We start from the raw sequence: 27,923 nt of genomic DNA, 5'->3' as shown, positions 1-27,923 counted from the left end.
GAGAGAGCTGACTGTGAGTAACAACCAGTTGGTTGGTTTACCTACCAGTATACAGAGGCTGACCAAGCTTGAAGAGCTGGACTTGAGTGTAAATAAACTAACTGAACTACCTGCTGAGATTGGTGACCTCAGGGAGCTGAGGGTGCTGTCGGTGATGAACAACCAGTTGGTTGGTTTACCTACCAGTATACAGAGGCTGACCAAGCTTGAATGGCTGTACTTGAGAGGAAATAAACTAACTGAACTACCTGCTGAGATTAGTGACCTCAGGGAGCTGAGGGAGCTGAGTGTGAGGAACAACCAGTTGGTTGGTTTACCTACCAGTATACAGAGGCTGACCAAGCTTGAATGGTTTTCCTTGAGTGAAAATAAACTAACTGAACTACCTGCTGAGATTGGTGACCTCAGGGAGCTGAGGTTGCTGAGTGTGAGGAACAACCAGTTGGTTGGTTTACCTACCAGCATACAGAGGCTGACCAAGCTTGAAGAGCTGGACTTGAATGTAAATAAACTAACTGAACTACCTGCTGAGATCGGTGACCTCAGGGAGCTGAGGGAGCTGGGAGTGATTCGTAATCCTTTAACTGTTGACGCAATAAGACGTGCCTTGAAGTTAAGGAAGAAAGGAGTACGTGTATATGGTGTTGCAGGTAAGCACAGCGGATATTGTAGTTATTTGGAAAATAAAATTCCACTATTTGCCTTGGAAAGGGGAGTCAATTTTTTATTCAGTTATCGGGGGTTTCGCGAATTTGAAAGTTTAATACTCATTGAGATATACTAAAAACTGTACTTTCAAAATCAATGGTAAGTTTCTTGTACGTATTAATTCATTTTAATTAATTCGTCTGTTTTAAAATTTCAAATCAGCTGTCAAAAATAGTTTTTATCCAGGATACACCAAACATTGTATTCCATCACAACCTTACTAAATGACTCACCGGTTGCGCTTTCACGAACTTTCAGAGGGAGAGAAGCGAAGACCCGAAATACGTCTGCTGTTCGCTGACTAAACAAATACGAGCTCCCCTAAAGTTACCTGCGAACAGCAGACGTATTTCCGGTCGTCGCTTCTTTATTTTTCGGAGGGAGGGAAGCGACGACCGGAAATACGTCTGCTGTTCGCAGGCTAGTATTTCTTCGGGAAGGGAAGAAATACGAGCTCCCCTAGAAACGCCTGCGGGAGAAACTGTGTTTTCACTGTGGTCGATTTGCTGCTGCGCGGAAGATTTTTTCTAGGTGTTTTTTGACATACCGACGATTACTAGCTGTTTTCACTTTTAAATTTAGCTCGGAAGAACTCAGAGGATTCAAATTTAAAAAGCGCGCCACGTTCAAAAATGTTAGGAGACGAAGCGCTTTGAATGTGTTTTCGTTTAATGATTCTCGCTATTTTATGAATGCAGTTAAATAGTGTCTCTAGAAAGTAAGAGGATAGGAAGTAATGTTATAATCCTGTTTCAAAATGTAACAGCAAAACAGCAATAATTGCCGTAAGTAGCGTGGGTTTAACCCATCGTGTTAAATCGATGAAACTCTTTAATCGAATTAATGGATTCTACTCAATTTTAAACGATAGTAATTAAGCGATTGATATCGGTAATCGATAAATATCGAAGATCGAAAGAGTTGTGAGTATCAATTTTTATCAAATTTCATCAATTTTCATCCATTTTATCGATTGTCAATTGTAATCCGTTAATAATGATTTCAGATACGTAATTTGCGCTACCACTGGCTACGAATTAGTAATTAAAAGTCTTACCTATTAATTGTCGATTTATTCATCGAGGACAAAAGATTCACCCGTCCTTATTGTAACTGGGCACTAGTAGTGGCCCTTCACTACAGCCTCTAGTAAAATGTTCATTTCGCCGGTCATTTGTCACAACACGCAACGCGATTGGCTGCGGTATTTATCAGGACAAGTTACACCATCTCGCGTGGTTGTCTAACTTTTCGTAATTTTTCAGTCATAAAGCCGAAAAAACAGTGAGCATGTTTAACTCGCTAACACAAGAAGAGGTGTTTTAACTTTATTTCTGGACTTTTCTGGCTTTATCTAACTTGCACCTTAGGAGCAAGAATTAGCAAACGTCTACGATCATGGCTTATCCTGACAATACCTTGTTTTGGAGTTCGAAGCTTGTTTATGAAGGCGAATTCTCGTCTGCTATACGAGGTCGTCATGTCTACAAAGCGACATGTCTCCAACTAAGACTCAAATTCCAAGTTATCAGTGACATTCAACGCTTTACCCTTCCAATCATTCCGACAAATAGTAGCAACACCTCACCATAATATAACCCTCTGGGCAATTCGAATGTGACAAGAATATCATACTCAACCATGACTCCGAAACAAAACAGTCCTCGAATAAAAGCCTTCCCTCGAATAATCGCCTCCTTTGACCGAAGTATTTAAAATAATCGCCCACCCCCACCCCTCTCGCCATCTTCTCTTTCTTTTATCCCCTCCCTGTCAAGTTTCAGTGTTTTTTAACCAAATAACCAAAATAATTTGGAACATTTAAAAATCCCATGTTCTGTTTATTTGATGTTATCAATTGTCGGTTTAATGGAATAATAAAACAAAATATTTAGGGCACGACCTCCAGTGAGCAATATTTGAAATAATCGCCCCCTTGATTAATCGACTCCTTTTTGTTGGAAAACAATGGTCATCGCCGCCGTCTATTATTCGAGGAAATACGGTATCAATGTTATTGTTACTAAGCTCAGCATAAAGAGCCGGAACTGCATCAGGTTTTGCCAGGCACCGGGCATTCAAATCCATACACTTTAGCACTATCTTTGGTGCTGTAGGCCCTTTGTTGATTTTAACAATCGAGAGCGTTCGCGGCCGTTCACTTGGGTTGCGTGAATTAGGGTCAACCTTGTCACGATAGGATGGAACAATAGTCGGTAATTGAATAGCGGCGCTTATTGGTATCGAGGCGCTTAGAATGCCCGGGTGGGGGGTACTTCCTAGTAGTAGGCTAATGGGTATGTGCTGCTGGATTGGGCCGCATTTTCACGACTGGATTGACTGTTATGGGGTCACATTTTTATAAGAGTTACTTGATCGGGGTCGCACATTTTTAAGATTTTGGGGGTCAGAAAATTCAGGTATGTAGGGATTTAAAAATAGAAAGATTTGCACCACACCAAGTTTCACAAAAATGTGGCAGATCATTTTAGGATGTTCTCGTTAATAGACTTTACAAGGTAGATGCATAAGGAGAAATTCACTAAGTTGGGATTGCAAAAATTACTTCTTTCCAAAAGTGACTAAGATGGGGTCTATAATATCGCCACAGTATGGACTATAATGGGGTCGGGGTTTTGAGAGGCCAGCGGCACATACCCAACAAAAATTAACGAAGGACCCTCCCCCCACCGCCTCCGGGTTGGAACAAGGGTGCTTATGCAATAGGGGTGCTTATTAGAGAGTAGGCGCTTATTGGAACGAAGTTAGTTCGTTGATGTTCAGAATAATTGTTTTTTTTAGAGGGACAGGCATTTCACATGAATGCAAACAACACTTATAATTCTGGTGACGCAAAACACAACACTAATTTTTAAGCACCATTCATGGAGTTTTGAACATGCATGGAGACTTGAAGTAAGTTCAGTAAAAAAAAAACAAGTTTAAAATAGCAGGTAGATTGTTTAACAGTATCAAAAATAACCAGCATTTAATTTTATCTGTGACATTTGAAATTCAGTAAAATTACGTTTACCATAGATTTGTTTTAATAATAACTTAAGAGACCGTACTGAAAGATAACAAGAAGGACAATAAACACTGATGTAGCCCCCCATGACCCTCCTAGGTCCGTCAAGTGAACTAGAAGCCAATGAACTACGCAACCTGTAAGACATTACTTTCCTTGAATAAGCATTCTTTTTTTTTTCACTAGTTCCCGTAGAAATAGAAGCACGCGGGGAAAAAGCACAGCTCGCTTATCAAAGTGCTCTTAAATATGGAGCTGTTAATGTTTACCGTGGTCGAGTATTGCTTATCGGGCAGGATCGGGCAGGGAAAACAAGTTTAAAGAAATCTCTCATTGGTCTACCATTTGATCCCAAAGAAAAAAGTACTGATGGAATTGAGGTGGATCCTTCAAAATTTCAGTTGAACGTTGATGAAGTCAGGAATTGGAAACCTATTGATGAGAGAAAACAAGGATTGCTGGGGTGTTCGAGAGATGTGGCACAGGTGATGGTGGAAAAGATGCATGATATTTCAGTTAACCAGGACTGGGTTCAGGAGGAGAAAGGAGGTGAAGCAATACTTAAAAATGATGATAACAAGAATAGGAAACAAGTTGGTACTGATGGAGCAAAGGAAGAAGTTTCTCTTGTAAATGAGGTTTGTCTTTGTTTTTTGTGAAATGTGATGTTTTTTCGTGAATCCGTTGTTAGAAGAATAGTGAGAAACGCACCACCGCCTCCCATTCTTTTGCTAGTGTTCGTATGGAAAATATGTACCAATTGTCAGATCGTTTTCCAGCACGTTTCTGGTTACGAATTTAGGGTTTTTTTATACTAGGAAGTTTAGTTCCGAGTGTAGAATGTTACTACTATCAGCCATTTTGTTATATTTCCGTGGTTGTACCCATCTACACGTAAGCTAAGCCTTTGGGTCATTAGTGCGCGTGTGCAAACCAAGGTGAGTATATCCTTAATAGCCGTTTCTTTATTTGTATTGTTAAGTGTAATTTAGGCCTTGAGTGTAGCTTTCGCGTATTTTGTTGTTAATCACAATTTCTATATCAAGTTGTTTTCTTTTTTATGCGAGGAGTAAAGCCAAGGGGGGAAGGGACTCAATCAGACATTATTTTTCTATATGTTCTTAAACTCACTGTTCCTTAAAAATTGCAATAATCGTGCCTCGTTGTTTGAGCTTATAAAAAATGCTCTGTCATTAATAACAAATTAAGAGCGGATGTCAGTAAATATCGACCTAAGGTCTACAAAAGTGAAAAATCGAAAATTCTCAAAAAAAATTCACAACTGAAGTAGCACTAGGTAAGCTATTAGGGAGTTCAAGCAACAACGACGGCAAAGGCTACGGAAACAGCAATTAAGAAGTGAATTCGCACTGCCTCTATCTTTACCGCGCTTATTCCATCTCGTTTAATTTGTCATATGAGGGCAATTTTTTTTTGGCGTTGAGTACTGAAGGATTTTATTAAAGTTCATGAAAAAAAAAGAAAGTTGTGGTCTTGTGTTCCCGTCCTCGACAAAACGCGAAAATAGGCGCTTTCACGCGGTTGTAGTCGTGCTATGACGGCTAAGAAAGGTACAAAAAAGCGTGATGCACGTGCAAGGTTGTTGTTTTGCTAATCTAAACCTATTGGCTTTTCGCTGGTCCCGTAGCCCTAGCCGTCGTTGTTTTCTTAAACCCCCCTATTAACATAAATGTAATTTTTACTTCGATCCGATAATTATTTTCGACGTACGGGGGGTTATTGGTTTCGCGGCTCTCGGACCGGGTTTTACAGGCCCGAGACCCTGTGTCCCAAAAAAAATCGTTGTAAAATTCAAATCCATTGTAATGCGGACAACAAATAACTTATTTAAAAAAGCAGATTCACGCAAAAACCATTTGGCTTAAAAAATGTGTTTAAAAGCCCACTCTGGATTTGAAGCAAAACGTATTTCCTCTAAATAAGCTAAAAAATACCCAATTCACGCAGTGAATAAATGGATGATTATCGAAGGATTATTGAATTCTTGCCTAACCTGAGGGATTTCCCAATTTTCCGATATGTCGGATTAGGGGTAGGATGGACCCGAACTCCGAAGAGGGACACCTTCAACTACGTTTGAAAGTGTCACTAGTTTAGATAAGCATGCACGTGTCTTACGTAGAACGTGAACCTCCCGTACAAATGGCAAGTTTCATTTGAAGTAAGACGCTACTTAGCTATGACGCGTCCTACGGTAAGAAGAGCTTGTACCACCTGTCCATAGATAATACGCTAGCTGAGACGAAGAAAACTCGAATAAATGACCGTTGGCATCAATTAACGGTGCGAGCGCTTAGAACGCGTGTGCCATTGCTTACGACCGTGCAGGTGTGGTCTTCTGTGCAACATATAAACAAACAAAATTGATAAAAATCCCTTCCAAGCATCCCTTCCGTCGTTTTTGAAAAAATCCTGTAAAGCTCTGAAAGTCCCGAAAAGAAATCCGGATTTGTAGCCAAGCAGAAGCCTTCCCTGAGTATTTCGACGAATTCCTGCTCAAAACCAACTGTCTGTCAATCTTCTTCTCCTGATTTTCACAATTTTTGTCAGTGTGTAGAAAATAAAATTGTGATTTCTTTTAATGTAAACGTTTCAAGGTCGGTTAACCCGCCTAGCCGGGGTCGGATTCGTGATACATCAAATTCGTGCAAAAATCACTTTGGCCTTGCACCATTATTAACTGAGGTAACAACAGAAAGCCACAGCACTGAAGGTTGCAGGAAGAGCAGCAAGTGAGTGTTGAATAGTATTAATCGCCAAAACACGTGGTTTTCCAGCATTTTTCTTGTTAACGTGCCTAGCGACCATTCAATAATCTTGAGAAAGTGCACCCTGGGATGGCGGGGTTGTAAGATTGCATGTAAAGGAGGGTTATTTTTTTTTACCCGACCTAAGCGGGTTATCTCACCTACCTGGGGTCCCCCAACTCCATGTAAACAGGCCCTAACTTAAGACATGCTCTTATGAATGGTGTATTTAGCGTCTTATTCAAGGAGCGTTGTCAATCTGTTTTGTGTGTTATCTCAGAGTCTTTTTTGTTTGTTTGTTTGTCTTAATTTATACCGTTTCGTAAAAAGTTGTAAAGGTTCATTTCTGGGGACGTTCCCCCAAAGTCGTTTTCAGCACTGGCAATACCATGGAGTTGGTAGTGTGTCTTTCCTTTGTGAAGAGGCCGGAAAAGGAGCTTTATTTTCGTCAGCAGTTTTCTGAATTACACAAACATCATACTGCCTACAAGATAAATTGTTGTCAAAAGCCGATAACCTGCTCCTGTCTTTGTGAATTTCCTCAAGGGCAGAAATTTCACTAAGAATCGAAAACAACAGCTTAAGGTGACTCGACCCAGTTATTTTGTAAGGGGACCATCCTACTGTTTGAAGCTCTCTGGTATCCCCACCTTTACTTTGATCGTAAGTCTAACATAAAGCATGGATAACATATAGGTCAAATTACAATATAGCATAAAATTTTTGGCAATGGGAGTAAATATATGTGAGAGAGAGAGAGAGAGAGAGAGAGGTAGATTTAAGGGCATTTATGCAACGTGCAATAGGGCATCTATGCCACATTAGGGCATTTATGTCACGTTATGTAGGGCACTTTCGTCACGTAGGGCATTTTGGTAACATTGAGTAGGGCATTTCGGTCACATTAGGGCATTTTTGTCACAGAGGTTAGGGCACTTCGGTCACCTTAGGGCACTTTGATCACATTAGGGCATTTTTGTCTCGGGGGTTAGGGCACTTTAGCCACATTTTCCGCCCCACCCCATCCCTCCCCCTATAAACAATAAAAGCTGTTCTCTGTCCTGTTCTTAGACGTCGACAATATTTTGGACTCCTCGGATGCAATCTTCAATGGTGCCAGCAACAAAAACTACGTAGATAGCCTTCCGTAGGGGGTTGGGGGGGGGGGGGGAGGGAGTGCGAATAAAATAAAAATTAAATGTCCCAAATCCAACCGGCTACGTACGTTGTTTCATGTTTTAAACAGACGAGTCGGCGTTAACCTGAACTTTCCAAAACAGTAAATTTTATGTCCTAACGAGTTACCGTGGAAAAATAAAGGAAAGTTAATATTTATTATTCTACAAAAGTGAGGGGGATGTGTCCCCTTCCCCACCAAAAAACGACAACTGCAAAAAAACAAAAACAAGAGGGGGGACTTCCCTAGCCCTCCAGATTCCGCAGCCTATGATATTTGACCTCAACGACATGCCAGCTGTGTGTTTCGGACATCTTTTCCCTCCCTCTGCTTTGAAGACTGTCCTTTTTTCCATACGGTAAAAGTAACTGTTCCACAGAATGTCACTGATAACACGTAACGCAAAAGAGTATCCAAGTATGACTGCACAATAAATGTCACGAAATCTACCTAGGCGGTCCCTTCGGGATTTTCAGTCTTTACGTCATCCTAACTATTTTGTACTTGCAGGCGCAAACAATAGAAACGTCATCATTACCTACCGATTCCTCGCGGCCCCTGTTCAAGCAAAAGATTTTTTCTGACATACCGACTGTGTATATTTTAACTGTAAGTACTTTCCTTAATATACGCGCGAGTTACTAGAGTGCTTCCTCGATTTGTCTAAGCACAGTTTCCGATATGGTATGGATTAATTTTGCATATGAGGGCAATTGTCAACCATAACCCCGCGGAGGTTTATATAAAGCATCAGCTCAACGATCAAACATTTATCTCCAACATTGCTTTTGTCATGCACAACATGAGGTGGCTTAACGATCATTGATCAACATGCTCTTCAAACACGGTATTCAACGAAAATGTTCGACCGTTTAGCCATCGGCTTAAGGACGAGCTTATTTTAAATGGCTTTTTCTTTTGGTGCGCGGCTTCCAATTTGGTCGGGCTTATAAATGAGGGGGCTGTGCGGTCATTATCTGCGACACTCCATCTTAGTCTGGTATGAATCACCAAAGGAAGGCTCTCATGAGGTCTAAAGTGACCTTAACGCTACTTGTTCTTTGTTAGCATCGCGGAAAACTCTTGTCAATACAGATGACTGAGAAAAACCTTTTAAAAAAATTTTGTCAAATTATTAGAAAGTAAACTGTATATATTAAGACTAAAATGCTTGCCTTGTTTTTTTTTTTTTTTTTTTTAATTTCGAGTTTCATCCTTTCAATGAATATAAAACTCTCCTTACTTAAGATAATTAATAACAGTATTGCCGAAAAAAAATTGATTTACAATAACTCTTGGAAATTTTAAAGAAAGCAAGAGTTCGACTTACCAATTAACTATCATAATCAAATTTCAAAGTACTTTGAACATGAAAAACAGGAAGTGTGTTACTTATTTCAACACGACAAAAAAAACTACGCCTCATTAATATTAACATGACAAACGTCTAAAAAGAGACATAACATGAAAACAAAACTAGCTTCAAATCAACTACGCCTTATTAATATTAACATGACAAACCTCTAAAAAGAGGCAACACCTAGCTCTCTTTAAGTATGCTTTTGTTTTAATCCGTCCCTCATATTGTAAGCGGTTAAGGATTTCTAATACTGTAACTTTAGGCAAGCGTTGCCTCCCAGTTTCATCTTTTTCATCTTATTTAAACTGGCATCAGAAACCTCTACAAAAAGACATAACAGTGAACCTAGCTCAAGTACGCTTTTGGTTCATCCGCCTCTCATATTTTAAACGGTTGACAATCTGATCTAAGGTAAATTTTTTTAAGAATTGCCTCCCAGCCTCGTCTTCTTCAAGAATGTTCTTTACGGCTGGTTTTGAGATAATTCCACTCTTGATTGTAGGCTTAAATAGCCGAAGGAGATCCTCCTTTTCCCTTAAGGAAAAAATGTTTCGGCTCACGTAACTTGAATTAGATGGTGGCACAAATTCTGAAACACTTGAACTTGACAAATAGCGACTCATTTTGTCTGAAAAAGTTTCTTCTTCGTCTGGAGGGTCAACTGCACCAGCAGTCTCCAAGTGACTTTCATCATGTTTGTGACGCCATTCACTGCGAACTCTGTCGCAGATCTTTTTAGGGTCTTGATTGCAAAGGATCGCATTATTTGTTATCTTTTCTCTGACAAGTGCCATTGTTACCGACTTCTGGTCGATTTCTTCACGGAAGAGCTCTTTTATGGCTTCTATTTGTTGCTTGTTCCAGGTAACATGTTTCTCCGTGCTATCTTTAGTACCAGCAGGAATATCTTCTTCCATAGTAGTAATGGAATCGCCTCCCTCCAGTACTTTTTTTGTTGTTCTCATAATGGAGGGAAGCTCGGCTGCTGCTTCAACACAGGATTTTTGTTTCTCGTGAAGTTTGTAGTACCTTTGGGCTGTCGACTCTTTGTGTGCCATGAGATCAGCGAGTTGTCCTGTCATGTCTTTGTGGCTGGTATGTACGGCAGTCACCGCTGACTTTCGGAAAAGAGTTGAACTGATATGACCCTCTAACCCTGCTTTTTTCCAAGCGGCGTTGATTGCAGTTGATATTTGGCCTGACACGACCTTTGCTCCACTCCACGACAATATCACAGAGTCATTTTCATCTTTGGTCGAATTTACTACACTTCTCACTTCATTAACGTACACTTTCAGGTAACCAAACAGTTTAGGTGAAAGCACGACTCTGGCAGGACCATGAATGGATGCAGTCTTATGGTTCTTTACACTTATTACGTAGCTTCCATTACTTTCATGCTTTGATTTGTTGAACTCACCTATAGTCATGTTAGCTAGCACACCCGATCTATGGGCATTAGCGATTGTCATTTCAGTTAAGATGAAATCTCTAATTAGTGTGTACTGTTCTTGGTTAAGTTGAATACAGTGAGCCCCACTAAGCTGACCAATGAGGGACACTGCTCTTCGTGTTGATTCACTCTGCTCAAATGTAGTCACCATCTCAGCTGTTATCAAGTTAGAAATATCTTCATCCTGTTTCTCCAAATGCCTACGTTGACAATCTTTCTTGTATGAAGTCGACCACAAACGGGCTTTCTCATCAATTACATTAATACTAGCATCGTCCACATTTAGGCCCTCAGGACGCTCTGTTAAGACAAAGCTGCAGAAATACCGTAGACTTAACAAGTACGATTTAATAGTGTCAGGTTTGTAGGTTTTTTCAGCGTGATCTCTTAAGAAAGTGTCACGAATAAGTTTACGATCAAATAGCGACGCCAGATCTTTGTTCGGGTCAATAACAGTAAGCATCTTTTCTACCTGTGAGGCATGCTGTTTCGACATTTTGTGCGGTTTCCTTCCACCATCAGTTGTCTGTAGCCAGCTTATGAAAGAACCAAATATACCATGGCTTATTTCTAAATTGCCAGTGCTTTCAGCTTCCGTTTGTGAATCACTGTCAGGTGTACCTTCATAGCCACAGTTGTCACCATCACTGATACTATCTGAATTTTCTGTGCCGCTATCCTTGTTGCCGTCACCTTTTACGCTAGTTCCAGCTACGCTGTTATTATCACTGTTGCTACTGAGGCTTATTTCGGCTTCTTCAGTTCTTCTTGACACCAGTGCTGATGAACGCGAAGGTTTTCTTGGCCGAGCTTCTTTTAATATGGCTTTGTATTCCGATGAGCCCTTCCGTATTTCCTTGTGTACTTGCCGTAAATGTTGGGAAAGTCGCTTTACTATCGAGTGACAACCTGAAATTGGGCACTTGCGGTGGTAATGATAGTCTTTCCACTTGCGGTCTTTTCCTTTTCCGTCCATGTTAGTAGACGAAAAGCTTTCCCGCATTCCAAACCTGGAGGTCGCCGTTTTAGCTTTTTCTCTGGCCCATTTATGAACGTCTCTCAAATAGCGAGGAAGATCACGTACCTGTGATTTACACCCTTTAATGGGGCAAAGATACTTTTTTCTCGTCTGACGAGAGTTGCCACCGTTGTTTTCACCTTTAACTGCCTTTTTAGATACCTTCTGCTTTTCGTCGACGCTGTTGTTGGGATTATCCTCGTCGTCCCAACCAGTGCTTCCTACCTCCTCATCACTAGGTTCATCCAAACATTCGAGGGGCGGTTGTCGAAAATCATCAATGTCGAAGTCTTCTTTAACGGGCTCATATTCTCTCATCCGGAGTTTGTTTACCCATTCATTTTTCCTGTCTTCCAATTTTTTCCTACACTGCAATTAACACATTTCAGCAAAAGGCAATTAAGTTAATACGCGTGATCACTAAATCGTCTATTAGGGCTAAAGTACCTACAATTTAGCATAGTTTTCCCCGTATATTACTCTATTTAGTGGCAGTTTCATATCCTATCATAATGTAATTATCTCATAAGTAGGTTGAGTGTGATCGTCCGGGTGATCGACTCTAAAGATGACTACCGCGCAGTTTGTCGAAAGGTCAGTCACTGCCAACAACAACAGTCCTATTGAGGACTACGTTCATCCGGACGATCATCCTCAACCTATACGTGTGAATTCAACACGGTAAAAAATTACAAATTTTGGACAAAAACCATGGACTAACCCCTTTGAAAAAATCCCAGTTTTTCGCCTTTTTTAACTCCTTGTTTTTATAGTCTAGAAAAGCTTTCTTTCTTTCTAGAATATCGTCAAACACATTTTCCTTGCCTATTTTATGTAAAATAAAAACATGGAAAATTTTCAAATTTTGGTAGTAGTCAAAACCATTGTTTCATAGCTTTGCTTTAACAAGGACAGGATCTATGTTGAGAAAGATTGGATTACTTAAGGACAGATTATGATGTAGTTATGAATATAAGAAAATCATATATGACAACTGCGGGGTGAAGAATTATATGACGGGTTTATAACGTAACAATGAAAGATAAATGAGAGCGCGCTGATCACTAATTTGAAAATGAAAGATAAATCAGAGCGCGCTGATCACTTGCGTTACAATAAAAGATAAACCAGAACACGCTGATCACTAACGTGATAATGAAAGGTAAATCAGAGCACGCTGATCACTAGAGTAACAATTAAATATAAATCAGAGCGCGCTATCACTTACGTAACAATAAAAGGTAAATCAGAGCGCTCTAAACACTAACGTAACAATGAATAATAAATAAGAGCGCTCTGATCACTAACGTACGTAACAATGATAGATAACTGAGAGCACACTGTTCACTAACGTGACAATGAAAAATAAATCAGAGCTCGATGACCACTAACGTAATAACGAAAGGAAACTCAGAGCGCGCTGATCACTAACGTAACGATGAAAGATAACGGAGAGCGCGCTGATCACTAACGCAACAACGAAAGAAAACTCAGAGCACGCTAATCACTAACTTAATAATGAAAGATAAATCAGAATGTGCTAAATACTAACGTTACAACGAAGGATAGAAATGAGCGCCCTGAACATCAATGGTAAGAGCGCTGCACCGGTAACGCAGAGGTCAAGGGTTCGAATCCCCTACAAGCCTGAATTTTTCAGGCTTTCTTTTCCCAATTGCAAAAGTTGCCTCTATAACTGCGATGATCTTCTTTCATATAATTCTTCACCCCGCAGTTCTCATACATGATTTTCATATAGGATATCTTTCATATAATTAAGGACAGATCATAAGAAACGTTATGGGGAAGTGAAGGGGCTGGGGAGGCAAAGCACCCAAGAATATTCATGCAAGAGAAATTGAAAAAAACATCATGTGGCTAGAAAATTGCCTGAACACCTCAAAATTCCTCTTAGATGAATGTTTTGGGTACTGATATAGATGTATATAAAATAAACCTCAAATGATCTTCTTACCTGCTCGACTCTTTCTTTAACTCCTGACATTAGTGCTTTTGCAAGGTCTGATTTTGCTTTTTGTATACTAACAAGCAGTTCCTCAGACATGGTGTAAACCCTAACAGATTTCAAAGAAAATTTTGCATCAGAATATAGTACTATATATGTAGCATAGTTTTCCCCCTATATAAGTGGCAGTTTCATATCCTCTCATAATGTATTCTCATTAGTAGGTTAAGCGTGATCGTCCAGGTGAACATATATAGTCCTGAATAGGACTGTTGTTGTTGACAGTGACTAATGGAAAATGCAACATCACTCCACAATCCTTGTTTACGCGAGTCCTGTCCATTATGAATTTTTAACTTAAACTCATGTTCGATCTCTTCTTCGATCTCTTGTTCGATCTCATGTTAGATTAATTTCATAGAAATGTGAAAGTAAGTGCCATGGAAAAGTGCCAATGGTTTTAACTACTGCCAACATCTGTTTAGAACAGTTTCCATGCCGCTTTTCACTGACATTGAGTACACGGTGAAACGTAGAAAAGCGGCCTTTCCATTTTCTCGAACAACCCTTCAATGTTATTGAAAATCATTTATGCTGCGTAGTCGCAGATATGTAACATGGAAATTTGATGTTGCATTTTAAATTTTTGGCCTCATAAAAAATGTTTTTCACGATTAAAAAGAGGACAAGAAAAGCATGTGCTACTCACCTCGTGTTTCGTTTTACGGGCACTTGAAATATGCATCACAAAGTGTCATACCGTAAACGTTGCTGAAATCACTCGTAACCAAGCAATAACATATGCTATACATTACAAATCCGATAGCGAAGAATGGAATAAATGTACGACAGCTCTTTTTCTGTTTCGTTTTTGAAAATCGATTGATAAAATTTTCTACCAAGCATGACCAGGTTTGTATCAGCGGGAATGGGTAAAGGGGGGCGGGTGGAGGCGGAAAGGGCACAAAAGACCCGGGTACTTACAGATCCGATAGTGAGAACTGAAAAGTAAAATGTATGACAGCTATTTTTCGTGTTTCGTTTTTGGAAATAAATTGATTAAATTTTCTACTAAGCTTGACCAAGTTTATATCAGGGGGAATGGGTAAAGGGGGTGGGTGGAGGCGGAAAGAGGACAAAAGACCCGCGTACGTACAGATCCGATAGTGAGGACTAAAAAGAAAAATGTACGACAGCTGCTCTTCGAGTTTCGTTTTTGGAAATAAATTGATTAATTTTTCTACTAAGCTTGACCAAGTTTATATCAGCGGGAATGGGTAAAGGGGGTGGGTGGAGGCGGAAAGGGCACAAAAGACCCGTGTACTTACAGATCCGATAGTGAGAACTGAAAAGTAAAATGTATGACAGCCGTTTTTCGTGTTTCGTTTTTGGAAATTAATTGATTAAATTTTCTACTAAGCTTGACCAAGTTTATATCAGCGGGAATGGGTAAAGGAAGTGGGTGTGGGGGGAAAGGGCCACTGACGCCATCAAAATGATATGGAAATCTAATTTTGGAGGGAGGATCGGTCACTTACAAAACGGTGAAAAACCTAGGCAATTACCCTAAAAATCGTAAAGCTCTTTCAGCAAAACTTGGTACATCACCCTTTAATAGTGGGTTGTAATGTTTGGGAGCCTCACAATATACGAAATTTAACTGGGTCAGGTTTTTTTTTTTTTTTTTAATTATGTACTTCAGGAGCGTAGCATTCTTATAAGCACATACGCACGGAAAAAAAAAACGTTTCTTTCCTGAAAAAGCCTTTTTTAGTATTTGTTTTGATAACATATGTTTCTGGATTGAAAGTACTGTATCAGTGCATTCTTTTGACGTAACAACATTTCCATTTATTCTAAAAACAGATAGTTTTAAAGCGCCTATAAATCTACTTGACAATTAGGGCATTTATGCAACGCGCAATATATTCGTATCGCAAAACGCTAAAAACTTAAAAAAAAATGTTAGCCGCTGTTTCCTCAAGCCAGTTTTTTTGTGAAGAAAGAATGCAATATATGCTAGTGTTTTGGGGAATTTCAACTGAAAACACTCAGGAATTTCAGAGATATAGCAACTTCTTTTTAAAAAAAGTGCTTCACATTTCGAATGAGTTTTCAGAACCTCACAAATGGATGAAGAAGTATGTGATACTACGGCGCTTTTTTGTCGATTGTAAAATCTCGGAAGAGACTGTTTGTGGATCACGAGTGAATGGCTAGGAAGAGTTTAACAGGTCGAATACCTCTAAATCCACGCCAAAAAGTACTTTAAAATGTCTTTAAAAGGACCATCCACGGGGTAGGGAATTTGTGCAACGTCGCAACATGTTTTATGGCTGTAAAAAAATTCAAAATATTGGTAAAAAGTTGAAACAGTGTGTGGTTGTTAGTATAGGTATTAGGCATTGAAAAATCATAACAAGCAATTGTGAGTAACCTTTAAAAGAAAGCTTTAACGAAAGGAGGAAAAGTGACAAAAAATGCCCTACTTTATATCTGCAGAGAGAGAGAGAGAGAGAGAGAGAGAGAGAGAGAGAGAGAGAGAGAGAGCGAGCTATAAGAACGGGAACTTTTGTAACGAAAAAGGGCACTTTTGTAACGCGATAGGGAACTTTTGTAACCAAGGTGGGGAACTTTTGTAACCAAGGGAACTTTTGTAACGTCACTAGGGCACTTTTGTAACGACAACAGGGAACTTTTGTAACGTTATAGGGAACTTTTGTAACGAGTGGGGCACTTTTGTAACAATCTGGCACTTTTGTAACTAACGATTTTTTTAAAGAAATACTTTCAGTGATTGTAGTAATCAAAGATTTCCCTGCCCTTTTATACACTTCAACTAGTAAAATTACTACCCTTTCATATACCTGAAGCCTGGAAAAGGAAGCCCTTTCGGGCGGTCAGCTTCCTCGTTTTGGCCATTATAGTGAGTACCCCAGGGTGGGGGTATGGGACTTGTTTACTGTGTGATCTTTACTTAGTTGTAGTTTAAGGACAGGAATAATTTCACAAAGGCCTTTTTCACGGGAAAACTCATCAGAAGAAAATGCAATTTAGTTACCGTTGTTGATATACCTGGAAGAATATAACACAGTCCTTTATTTAAAAATAAAATGAGCCATTACAAAGTCACTGATGTTAATATTAATGAAGATGAATAAGGGACAACATGATGCCGACTAGATATGAGAAACGAGCGGGTGTTATCGGTTGTCCAAATTCTATATAATGCGCCATGCTTAAAGTGAAGAAGTCGGTGAACATTTTTTTTTTCGAACGCAAGGCAAAATACATAAACTATTATACATTTTCAGGTATTCCTTTGACCCCGCGGCTACAAAAAGTGATTTTTTTTAGTCCAACAGCCAAAAGTGTTTTGTCTAAATGTCGAGTCGCTATTGCGGAGTTAAAATGCTCCGTGGCTACTTTAACGAAAGTGAAGAAAGAGCTTAAAAACACCCAACAATCTCTCTAGACAAAACGCCTTAATGGGACATCACCGAATACTATTTTTGCTCCATGCAAATACAGTCCGAAACCCGCTTTACGGACACCCACTTGATACGGACACCTCGATATTACGGACAGTTTTCTTTGTCCCGGGGAAAGAAAGCCGTTACATTTTCTCTAAATTCAATCCTTTTAATACCGACACCCGTTAATGTGGACAACAGACACTTATTTCCTCCCTAATCAACGAATTCTCATAGAGAGCCAGCCTCGCTAATGCGGATACTTCAATATCAACTGTGTGCTGTAACAGACCTTTCCCTTTTGAAGGTAAAAAGTTCTTCAGTTGACAGCATGTCGATGTTCCCAGCGCTACAATACACCGGACAGGATGGTTTTAGACGTCACTGATTTTAGGCATCAAACGAATTACGCAGAGAAGGGTTTTGATAGAGTAATATATAAACGAGGGATTTTTGAGTGTTACCGTGGACTTGAACCACGTTATGACGGCCTTGTGAAGGTAAGAAAAGTTTAATTTGACGAAGCTTATGTCCTCTTATATTTCTTTGGTATTTTTTTCTAGTAAAGAGAGGTTTTTTGACTTTAATAACATGAGCCGCTTAATACGCACTCCCCGTTAATACGGACACTTTCTGTGGTCCCTTCAGTGACCATATTAACGTGGTTGGCTGCAACAACAACAACAACGAACAAGGTAAGTGTTATTAGCCTCGACCTTCGGCTTGGCTGATGACACTTACCTCGGCCATTATTATTCTGCATATCAAAAAAACCTCAGCAAATAATTGTTTAGCCTGAGTACAGCCGCCCCCACCCCTCAGAAAAAATCGGAGGGGAGGGGGCGGATGTACACAGACTAATTTAATTGTTGACAGTGGTTCATAGCGCTGTTTATAGGTACAGTACAGTACTACTATAGGTTGTTTTAATTAGTAACAGTTTTGAAAAGGAGTCTGTCGTCACTGATTTAGACATGATCAACAGGATAAACAGCAAATTATTGGCAGAAAATAATTTTACAACACTTCTGGGTGCAGAAACCTTTGAAAGGTGTTATCCACCGAAGATCCTGAATAGCTCACTAACCAGTCCTATTTAGATTGCGCTTGGCAGTTTTTTGTTGCTTAACAAAGATGCAACTTTGTGGTTTTCCTCTAGAAACACTTAATTTTATAAGAAATGTTTCAGACTCGGCAGAAACATGTTTCTTTTATTCCAATCACCTTTTTTTGTAGGCATTTATTTGTAGCTAGTTTGTTGCTATTTAATATCACAATCTAGACAGACTTACAGATAACCAAGAATTAGAACTCGATCGTTTTTTAGCAATGCAAGTTATGTGATTGTTCGCGGGAATATCACCCCTTTCATAATTTTAAGGCGACAAACGTAGTCTGATAGGTAGCTTGTGTATGAGAGCCCGAAGTGTCACATCGTCAATGTCCGAATAATGCAAGTAGGGCGTGGAAGGGGGTGACAACAGTCTTCAGTTGGTGGCAGGTTTAAAAATGACTTTGCATTTTCCTGGAATGCCCCAGTATTCTTTGATAGCTTGAATTTAGTCAGTCAACTTAATTGCACGAAAATCAGTCTGCTAAACAGTATTTGGACTTCTGATCAACACCCCACTCATAGGCCCGCCGCTGCGGAGCCTCTCTCAGTAGAAGTGGATATGAGATGTTAGCCTGATATCCCATTCAGAGCAAATAATAGCGTTTCTGTTTCCTTGCTAAAAATACATAACTAAAAAATACAGAAGTGATCAATATTTAGTGCACATTACATAACGCAATATACAAATTGCGAGCGTTCAATCAAGCATTAATGCACGCGTTTTTGGGCGGGTCCAAAACTTCGAAAAGTGATCGGGAAAGTTTAGTGGCGGCGATCTATTGTTTTAAGCCTAGCTACTAATAAAAATGGTTGTCAAAGACAACTATACACATTAAAAACTACATAGTTGTGAAGTAGGTCATTAGGTGGTGCCGTGAACTTTAAAACACCTATGAATACTCGACTTTATTTACACATCAGTCGACTTTAGAACGAGTAAAGGTTGATGTGATTGGAAGCTCCTTTCGATTAGGATCTTAGTTAACCCCCGATCCATACTCTTAAAGACATCAAGTCAAACAGAACGCTTGTTTCGCTTTTGAGCTGAAAGAACGAGGAGTACTACACACGTGGCGCTCTTGTTTACCTCCAGGGTTTAAAGAACGAGGAATATTACTCTTAGCCAGTAATAATACAGGATGCCATTTTGAATTTGTTCTTCATTAAATTAGTTTCTACGTAACGCCTAGCCGGCTAGGGAGAGTATTGTTGAAGTGGCAGGGTATTCCGCTGTAACGTCCAAAGCTAGGACAGTCTTGTTATGACTATTTTGGGCGCGCGAAGTCAGAGAGTATAGAAATATGTAGAAGGGAAAGCATTACCAACGAAAAAAGTGGATGTCATCGGGAGGTCCCTTCGCAGCTCAATGATCGCCGGATCCTTTCACAACTTGCCAAATACACTATCTTCAACCTTAGAATACTCAACAAACATACCTGTCCCTTTTACGTTTCAGGGAGCTTTTGGGGGAAAATGACTGAGTTATCCAGCCCTAGACTGCTTTACGCTACCGCGCGAGAAACATTTTAGACAAAACTCAAGGCAGTTTTCAAAAGAGTGTTATTTTATTCAAATCCGTTAAAAAAGCGTCGTTGATTCGGTTATTATATGCGGCATGTTTTTTGGTTGTAGCTAGTAGAGGAAATCGGCGTCAACGTCTTTTTGTTGATCAATGGCATGGTCTATAAAGACAACTCAAAGCACTGTTTTAGAGAAAGGAATGTTTAGTTGTTCCGCACTAATATTGTGCTTCATGTGTTATCCAGCGATTAATTGCTGTGAGTGATTGTTAAGCACAATCTTCGAAAAAAAAGCTGTGTTGTGATCCATAAGGTAAGAGCGAATTGCTTCAAGTGATAGCGAATTTCTTCATGTTGTTAAGGATACAACTGATGAATTTATATCTGTTAAATACCCCCGTAGTAAGTCAAACTAGTTCATCAGTTCATAAGGTTATCTTGCGTTTGTGTTTCAAACAATTTCCTTAGCTGTAACTCCCTTCCCTTAAAAGGAATGGACGAGTGTTTTACGTCAGTTGTTGTTGTCTTGATAGCCTTTAATTTGACAACAATATTGTTTATTATCTCTCAAACAAAATATCCCATGAACAGCGTTGGAACATCTGGCAAATAGGGAACTTTTGTAACGTTGCCGTTTTTCGCACATTGATAACATTAAAAATTTATTAAAAAATGAAAGAGCGCATTTTCTCCTTACTTTCTGCGTTGGTATATTGCCTAATGATTGTTCTTCCTCATACTTCAGTTTGAGCTAGTTTGGTCAAGTATAACTAATGAAATTGATTCTTCAATCTTGCAAAACAAAAAATGGCCTTTTTCCGATCTTTGATTCTTGTCATCGGCATGAAGAGTCATATACTTACACGGCAGATTTTTTCTAGCTTTTATAACTCAAATTTCAAGTAATGTGGTAATCAAGAGAATCATGTGGCGTATAAATGGTAAAGTAATAGCTCCATTTTGACCAAGAAATGGGGTTTTTAGTCTTTAAATTGACGGTTACCACAACATAGGGCGCATTTGTAACCTCCTGGGTATATATGGGAGCGTAGCTCATAAATATTAAATTAGAATTTGGTGACCACTGACATTCATTGGGAACACGTGTTAAAGTACGTTTCTGACCTTGAAAGAATTTGCAGCAAACAGAATTGTTGAAGCTATCTTAATTAGTGAAAAGTGTTACAAAAGTGCCCTACTTTTCTTCTAGAGAGAGAGAGAGAGAGAGAGAGAGAGAGAGAGAGAGAGAGAGATTATTAAAACTGCATCGCAGCCAAAGGCTGAATTACGCAATTATTTACAAAAACTTTACAATACTTGAAAATTACAAATGAATCCTAGATAATAAGTCAAAAACTGATTTTTAAGATAATATTAAAAATTCTATATAGTACATTCATATTAAAATATGTTAAAATATAAAGCATGAATATAAGTGGGATGATAAAACTACAGCCCGGACTGTTTCGACATCGCATATATAAAAGTATTACTTGTTCTGTTCGTACAAAGCTTTGGCATATTAAAATGGCGCTGTCGTCTTAGGTTATAGCGTGGGTTGTCACAGTCTGGTGGAAGGAGCGCCTTCAATTTATGGTTTGGATCACTGACAATGTTATCAAAAAGCCTGCTACATAATACGTAATAATGCTCCAAAATGGGTGTTAACCCCACCTCTATTGCCGAGTTGCACTTTCCTGAGGTTATTATTGATACTGCTCTTTTCTCTAGCCGTACCAGCTCTTTCTTTAAGTACTGGGGGAGACCTTTGAAAAAGACAGGTGCTGCATAATCAATAACAGATATCACGCACGATACGTAGAACAGTGCTAGATCGTGTTTCGGAACTCCCGCTCTCTAGCCCTTGTACCTCCTGCAGTATACAAAGCGCTGAGGGTGTTCAACACGGTCTAGACGTTACGTGACGGGAATCCCTTCTATTTTCACCGTACCAAAATTATCATATCTCGGTGAGCATTCGTAAGGGCCTGTTTACATGGAGGTGGGGGACCCCAGGTAGGTGAGGTTACCCGATAAGGTGGGGTAACCCGTCTGTCCATATAATCTCTCATTTTAATTTGATCACGTTTGCATGATAGGTGGGGTGACCCGCCAAGGCGGGTAGCCCGGTCTGCCAGACCGGGTAACCCTCTCAGCCGGGGTCAAATTTTGCCACGTAAACGTTTCAAGGTGGGGTAACCCGCCTAGCCGTGGTCGCATTCGCAATACTGAATTCGCGCAAAATTCACTTTGGCAGTAGCTTTGCATCATTATTAAAGGTAGCAATAGAAATCCACAGCACTGAAGGTTGCAGTAAGAGCAACGAGTGAGTGTAGGAGAGTATTAATCAAAAAGTGGGGTTTGCCAGCATTTTTCTTGTTTACGTGCTTATCGACCATTCAGTAATCTTGTTTTTCAGGACCATTTGACAGCGCACGAGTGAACCGGAGCGCAATAACGAGCCCTAACCCTACCCCATTGCCCTTGCGGTAAATAAATCCTCGCGCTTTTCATTTTATTATGCGCGCTTGAGAATCTCCAAAGGGAATGTAGAGGGTCTTTGAACAATTTCAGTTTCAGTTTATTTCACCGACAAAAAAAGAACAAAACAAAACAAAACAAAAGACAGGTACACAGAAATACCCAGAAGCAATGTGGTTAGGAAGCCCAAAAAGAAACCATAAGGCTTAGGCAATCCCCTTTTTATTCGTTCAGCTTCGAATAGGTTTCCTGGTTTTGGGTCGGTCGGTGGGGTGAAAAAAAATCACAAGAAATCTGAGATTAGGAGGCCTGAAACACCAGCACCATTGCCATGGAGCCTGAAAACAACAAGACGTGGTCACCAAATCGACACAAACTCAATATCGCCGAAAATATGATGGTCAATTTCATAAAAAAAGAAAAGGTCCAAAAAGGGTGAAAAGTGACAAGGATACACCACCGAAATTTTTATGCCTGGAAATGCTGTTATAATTCTCATTTTTCAGATTAAAAGAATTAATTTAAGTCCAAAAAAGAAAACCTTGAGAGGAGACTTGGGAGGAGACGATGTAGAAAAAGTCGGGCGTACCCTGGAAAAATCCTGGCTACGCCCCTGCTAAAGCCCGAAAAAGCAACAGGAGTCTTGAGAAACGTCCTTACCATCTGTCCGGGGTCGTACTTTCAAGGAAGCGCGATCAAGGAGTGACAACAGTGGTAAGCGGTCGTTCTGTGAAATGTAACGCAATCTTTGACGTTTGAGATTTTTCCGCGCTTGGATTTGAAACGTTGTTGTTGATATGTTCTCCCGTGTGGATACTTGACATTTCCAATATATGGAAACACCATGCATGCTAAGGTACGAACAACAGACACTCACAATATTGTTTTGTACGCTAAAATCTGATTTCATGGAAGTAAAACGTTTTGAATTTAAAGACTTTTTTGTTATATTAATGCTTTGCCCTCCCTTTGACAACTTCACGTGACTGGTGTGGTCGTCACTTGTTTCTCCCTTGGCAGGAGTTGACAGCTTAAATCTGCCTTTCTTGATAGCAAACGGATTACATTTACATCAGATCGCTTTATAAATACGTCTTGGTTTCTGAAAGCTGATAACATTAAACCACTGTTGCTCAAACTGATTTCTTATTGTATTTTTCCGAGTTTTTCTAATGGGCCCGCTGAGTCTGGAAAGCTCAAATTTCAGAAAAGTACTACTTGTAATTTTTGACCTCAGAAATTTTCTTTTAAGTTGCCCATAGTTTTGAAAGCAGATTTTGAAAGAAGAGATAATGCTCTTTAACGTGATATAAGACTCTTTACTGAAATCGAGGTACCAGTCGACGATTTTGGGCTTTGAAATTTGCCATTTTTTCATCGAACGAAAACGTTTAAAATATTGATGATATTCAAAAATCTCCAAAATATTACATTTTCGTTCAAACTGAGTAAATCATCACTTAAAATTTGTACAATTATGTACTTTTTTGAATACGTTATTCGTTTTTCGCATTACAATTGATTTGATTTTTAAAACGATTTTTTTGCGACACATGGTCTCGGGCCTGTAAAACCCGGTCCGAGAGCCGCGAAACTAATAATCCTCCCGTACGTCAAAAATAATAATCGGATCGAACTAAAAATTACATTTATGTTAATAGCTTACCTAGTGCTACTTTGTGAATTTTTTTTGAGAATTTTCGATTTTTCACTTTTGTAGACCTCAAATCGATATTTACTGACATCCGCTCTTAATAGTCGCGTGTTCATTATTCCAGCTCGAAAAGTGTCGTTATTTCAGTAAAAAGATCTCATTATTCCGCACCACAAAATGGCACTAATCCATTATTCCAACAACAAAAAAATTTCCGTCATTCTTACTCCATTATTCCTCTTTACCCCCAAAATCGAACCAGATATGTTCAGTCTTTTAATATCAGAATCAACAGTTATTTTGTTTTGTTGTTGTTGTTTTTTTCGAACCTGCTACAGGTTGGTGATCCAAACGAAGACAGTGATAGTGAACCCACATTAACAGGACCTGATCATGAGTTAGTGGTTGATACTACTTCACCTCCAGAGGAGATCAAGAATCGAGCAGTTCAGTTGATAAAGGAAATACAAGATGAAGATTTTAAGGCTGAAGAATCTGTTGTCAGTGTTGAACTGTGGGATTTTGCTGGACAACACCTGTATTATGCATCCCATCCTGTATTTTTATCATCACGTGCGCTGTACATCTTGGTGTGCAACCTCAGCAAGTCACTGCATGACACAGCCAAGCCCTGTGTGAGGCAAGGGTCTCGTAATGTTGAGTTGGAAAACCCAAACGGAGAAACAAATCTTGAGAACTTGTTGTCCTGGCTGTCCACAGTGCATACCGTCGCACAGCTGAGAAGAGAAACCTGTGATGATGTAGAAGAAGAGGTGCCTCATTTGCGCCCCCCAGTGATCATTGTAGGAACCCATGCAGACAAATCATTTGAAGATATTGAAACAATGAAAACAGAAATCCAGAACGCAATTGCTGGTAAGGACTATGAAGGACATGTGGTGCGGTCTATCTTTGGCATTGACAACACGGCGAAATTACTTCAAAATAAGATCAGAAATGTTTTTAGGAAAGATGAAAACATTGATGACATCCGAGCTCTACGGGTCAAAATCATGGAAGTGCTAAGACAGGAGCCTTACATTGGGGAGAAGATACCTGCGAGGTAAATAACGTTTATACAAGAACACAATGCTATTAAAATAAATAATAATTTTATCAGTAACTCATTGACTCTTACGTCACCGTATTTACTCAAATAAGCGCCGCACCGGAGCTGCGGCGCTTATTCAAGGGCGGTGCTTATTAACTTTTCCACTTCATGTGCGGTGCTTAATCGAGGGCGGCGCCTATTCGAGTAAATACGGTATGCTAAAGCGTGGCCACAAACAAGGTGTTACGAAAACTAAGACCCTCGAAAACGAGGACCTAAAAGACCCGTCTTAGTTTTCCAGATTATACGAAAACTTAGACGCCCCTAAAATCGAATCCGTCGAAGTACGAAATTAAGTTAAAACCGAAGTTGAGTTATAATCTGTCAAATTATCTTCTGTTCGATCCTTTCCACGCAGTTTTAGGTGAAATTCAGTCGAACCTGAATAAAAGGTTTACTTATGTTTTTCTTATGACTGCTAGAAAATGACATTTTTTCCACCTGAGTCAGGGGCTAGAATTCACCAGCCTCTAGGCCTTAAGCGGATGTTTTGGCCGGGTGTTAGAAAAACTAAGACCGAAGACCCCCTAAACTCGAATTCGTCGAAGTATGAAGTCAAATTATGACCGAAGGTAAGGTATAATCTGTCAAATATCTTCTGTCCGATCCTTTCCAAGGAGTTTTAGGTCAAATTTAGCGGTAAATTTAGGGTTCTTAGTTTCGTAGTTTTGAAAAAAAAAGACCCCTCGTACATACATACATATATAATTACTTGTATTCTGGGTTAAGAACGTATTTCGTAGAGCGCTCAATTCATTTAATTGAATAGCATTGACTATTAATAATCACAGGGGTTCAGGCTTCAGGAGTAATAATTGATCGTTTATTGCGACAGCGCTGTTTCGTATGGTCCGAAATTGTTGGACCACACTCATCAGGCAACTTCAACGATTGACCGTTAAAATTAAAAGCTGGCAGTAAAATTTGGGTGGTTGTTATAGGGATGCGTTAAGAGATTAGGTAACAGATGGATTGTGTGTTAGTTACGTTACTCTAGAGTTCTGAAGTACATATCTGTTTCTGTGGGGGCATGAACTCGCTAGTTCGTTTCGCCTGTTTAGGCTACAAAGTTCTTTTTTACAAATGATGATGAACTTTTCATGAAGACAACGATTACATTTTTTGCTAATGTTGCTATAGAGTTTACATTTCTTTAAAACTTTCCATTTTATCCGCAAAGGTTTCTTAGAGTCTTGTAAAGTCCAAATATATTTTGAGAGTTCCGTTTCATTTCTTCTGTTCGAGCGTCGAAAGGAGGACTGATGGTTTCTGTAACGTTCCTTAAAGTTTGTTGCCAGTCCGACGTAAGTTTCAGTTGTCGTCGCTGTGGTTGCAGTGGCTTGGTAGATTACATTTGATTGGAGGCATTTTCCTTCGATTAGACAATCTGGTTTCTTTCTGCAATTGCAGGTGTCAGGTTGTTGCGTTTGTGAGTTAAAATTTGAAAGAACGTACTCCTTAAGTAAAAAAAAAACACTATACAGGATGTTAAAAGGTCAAACTACACAGACAGGAGTTTATTTAAGAGCAACTCCATGCAAATATCGACCAAAGTGCGGCAAGGCTCAAAAATAAAAATCGCTCTTCTCTGAGTAATTATAAAAAAAGCTAAAGCGTACGGCTACCTGACGTTTACACACGAAGGGTCGTTGAAAACGGCGACGATTTTCATCATGTGCCTTTGATCAGAATTTTTCAAGATTGAAGGGGAAAACACTACAAGCATCAAACTATTATGTTATGTTAAAATTATTTTGGGGAAATCATTTTGAGCTTCTCAGAAATTATTTGAAATTCGTGTTACAGACAACATAAAATTACGCCATCATGAGTCACACGACCACCACCAACAATTTGACGTTAGGTTTTCGTTAACAACGCTGGTAGCCTTGATATATAGAACATTTTTTAAAAAAGTTCACCTTAACCTGTATCTGTTGTACTTCAAGCTCGAAGTTGTTTCATTTTGCCGTCTTATCACCTATGTTACCGTAGTCGTGAAGTCCGCTGGAATGTGTGCGTTGGAGGTGCGTGACAGCTTTCTGGTAATTTCTTCATCCCTCTGTTTTCTCTAATGTTTTCAAGTTAACACTCTCATGCTTGTTAAAAGTTTTGAGAACCCTGGACGTTAAAAAAGCCGTCTATAAAATAAAGCTCGGTAGTTTAACAAAGCAAAGTTGCTTGCTCGTGGATCCGTTCACTTCAATTAATCTCATTTGCATAGGACTGTGCCAAGGGTCTACTTCCGGTGATATACACGTGACGAGCTTCACCGACTTTCACCCGTTACTTCCAGTACACTGAAGAAGATTCATCTTTTATACTCCTCCTTCTTCAAAAATACTCCAGTTGACATTATTTTACCTGAGGACTATCTTTAATATTTTGACATTTTAGGCATTTGATTAACATTATCGAATTAAATTTAGTTTAATTTGATTCAACCGTTCATTCCCAATTGAAAAAGAAAAAGATCTTTGCATAAACACTGTTTGTGTGCGCTCTTCTTCGATGAAGCTATGGAAGGTTCGTGCTCCTTCGAGTCATTAGTAGGTACTCTGTGTTCGTTTGATAGAAGGGATAAGAAGAGATCGACTGAGATTGTTCCTTTGTCGTTGTCAAACTATTAAGGACGTAACTGGGCATAGGTCGAAATGGTGTCTTTCCAGTATTGAAAGCGTAACAGACTTTATTTTAGCTCAGAAATGATCAGCCAGACCATTCCCGTCGCAATGATAATTTCCGTTTTAATCAAACTCTTCAGCTAGATCAGTCAAATTTGTCAGTTCTGACAAATGGAAAGCGCCCTAAGTTCCTTTAATATATGCCCTTTCCATCGTTCTGGGCTCGGTACTGGATGGCGACGGAACAGTTATTCCAATTCGAGCCAAGTTCCAAAGGAAAGCGCCACTCACATAATTGAAAGAAGAGGGAAACCTGTTAAAGCCGACAAAATAGTTAGAGGAAGAACATTTCAGAATATAATGATCTATCAGCAAAGCGGTATCCTCATTCCTGTAGGTTCAGGTACTCTTGGTTTATTCACTGTATTATATTCTAATAAGTCACTTAGATTCAATTCGCGAATACTG

The 27,923-nt window shown here is 39.4% G+C and overlaps 2 protein-coding genes across 2 annotated transcripts in view; one reads left to right on the top strand and one right to left on the bottom strand.

Moving 5' to 3' along the window:
• The first annotated feature begins 3,929 nt into the window (after positions 1-3,929).
• The window catches only part of LOC140931303 (uncharacterized), a 44,134-nt gene continuing 20,140 nt past the window's right edge, over positions 3,930-27,923 (top strand). The window contains exons 1-2 of the mRNA XM_073381085.1: positions 3,930-4,374; positions 24,059-24,783. Of these exons, the coding sequence (XP_073237186.1) occupies positions 4,225-4,374; positions 24,059-24,783 (875 nt within the window). The 5' untranslated portion in view covers positions 3,930-4,224. The remainder of the gene's footprint in view (positions 4,375-24,058; positions 24,784-27,923) is intronic.
• LOC140931300 (uncharacterized) lies at positions 9,112-13,822 on the bottom strand. Its single transcript, XM_073381083.1, has 2 exons — positions 13,488-13,822; positions 9,112-11,881 (listed from the first exon to the last, which is right to left on the bottom strand). Exons 1-2 carry the CDS (start codon positions 13,575-13,577, stop codon positions 9,392-9,394), a joined length of 2,580 nt encoding a protein of 859 aa, XP_073237184.1. The 5' UTR covers positions 13,578-13,822; the 3' UTR covers positions 9,112-9,391.

The sequence above is a fragment of the Porites lutea genome, chromosome 3 (genome assembly GCF_958299795.1).
Source record: "Porites lutea chromosome 3, jaPorLute2.1, whole genome shotgun sequence".
Taxonomy (NCBI): Eukaryota; Metazoa; Cnidaria; class Anthozoa; order Scleractinia; family Poritidae; genus Porites; species Porites lutea.
This window is presented reverse-complemented; position numbering and strand designations above follow the sequence as displayed.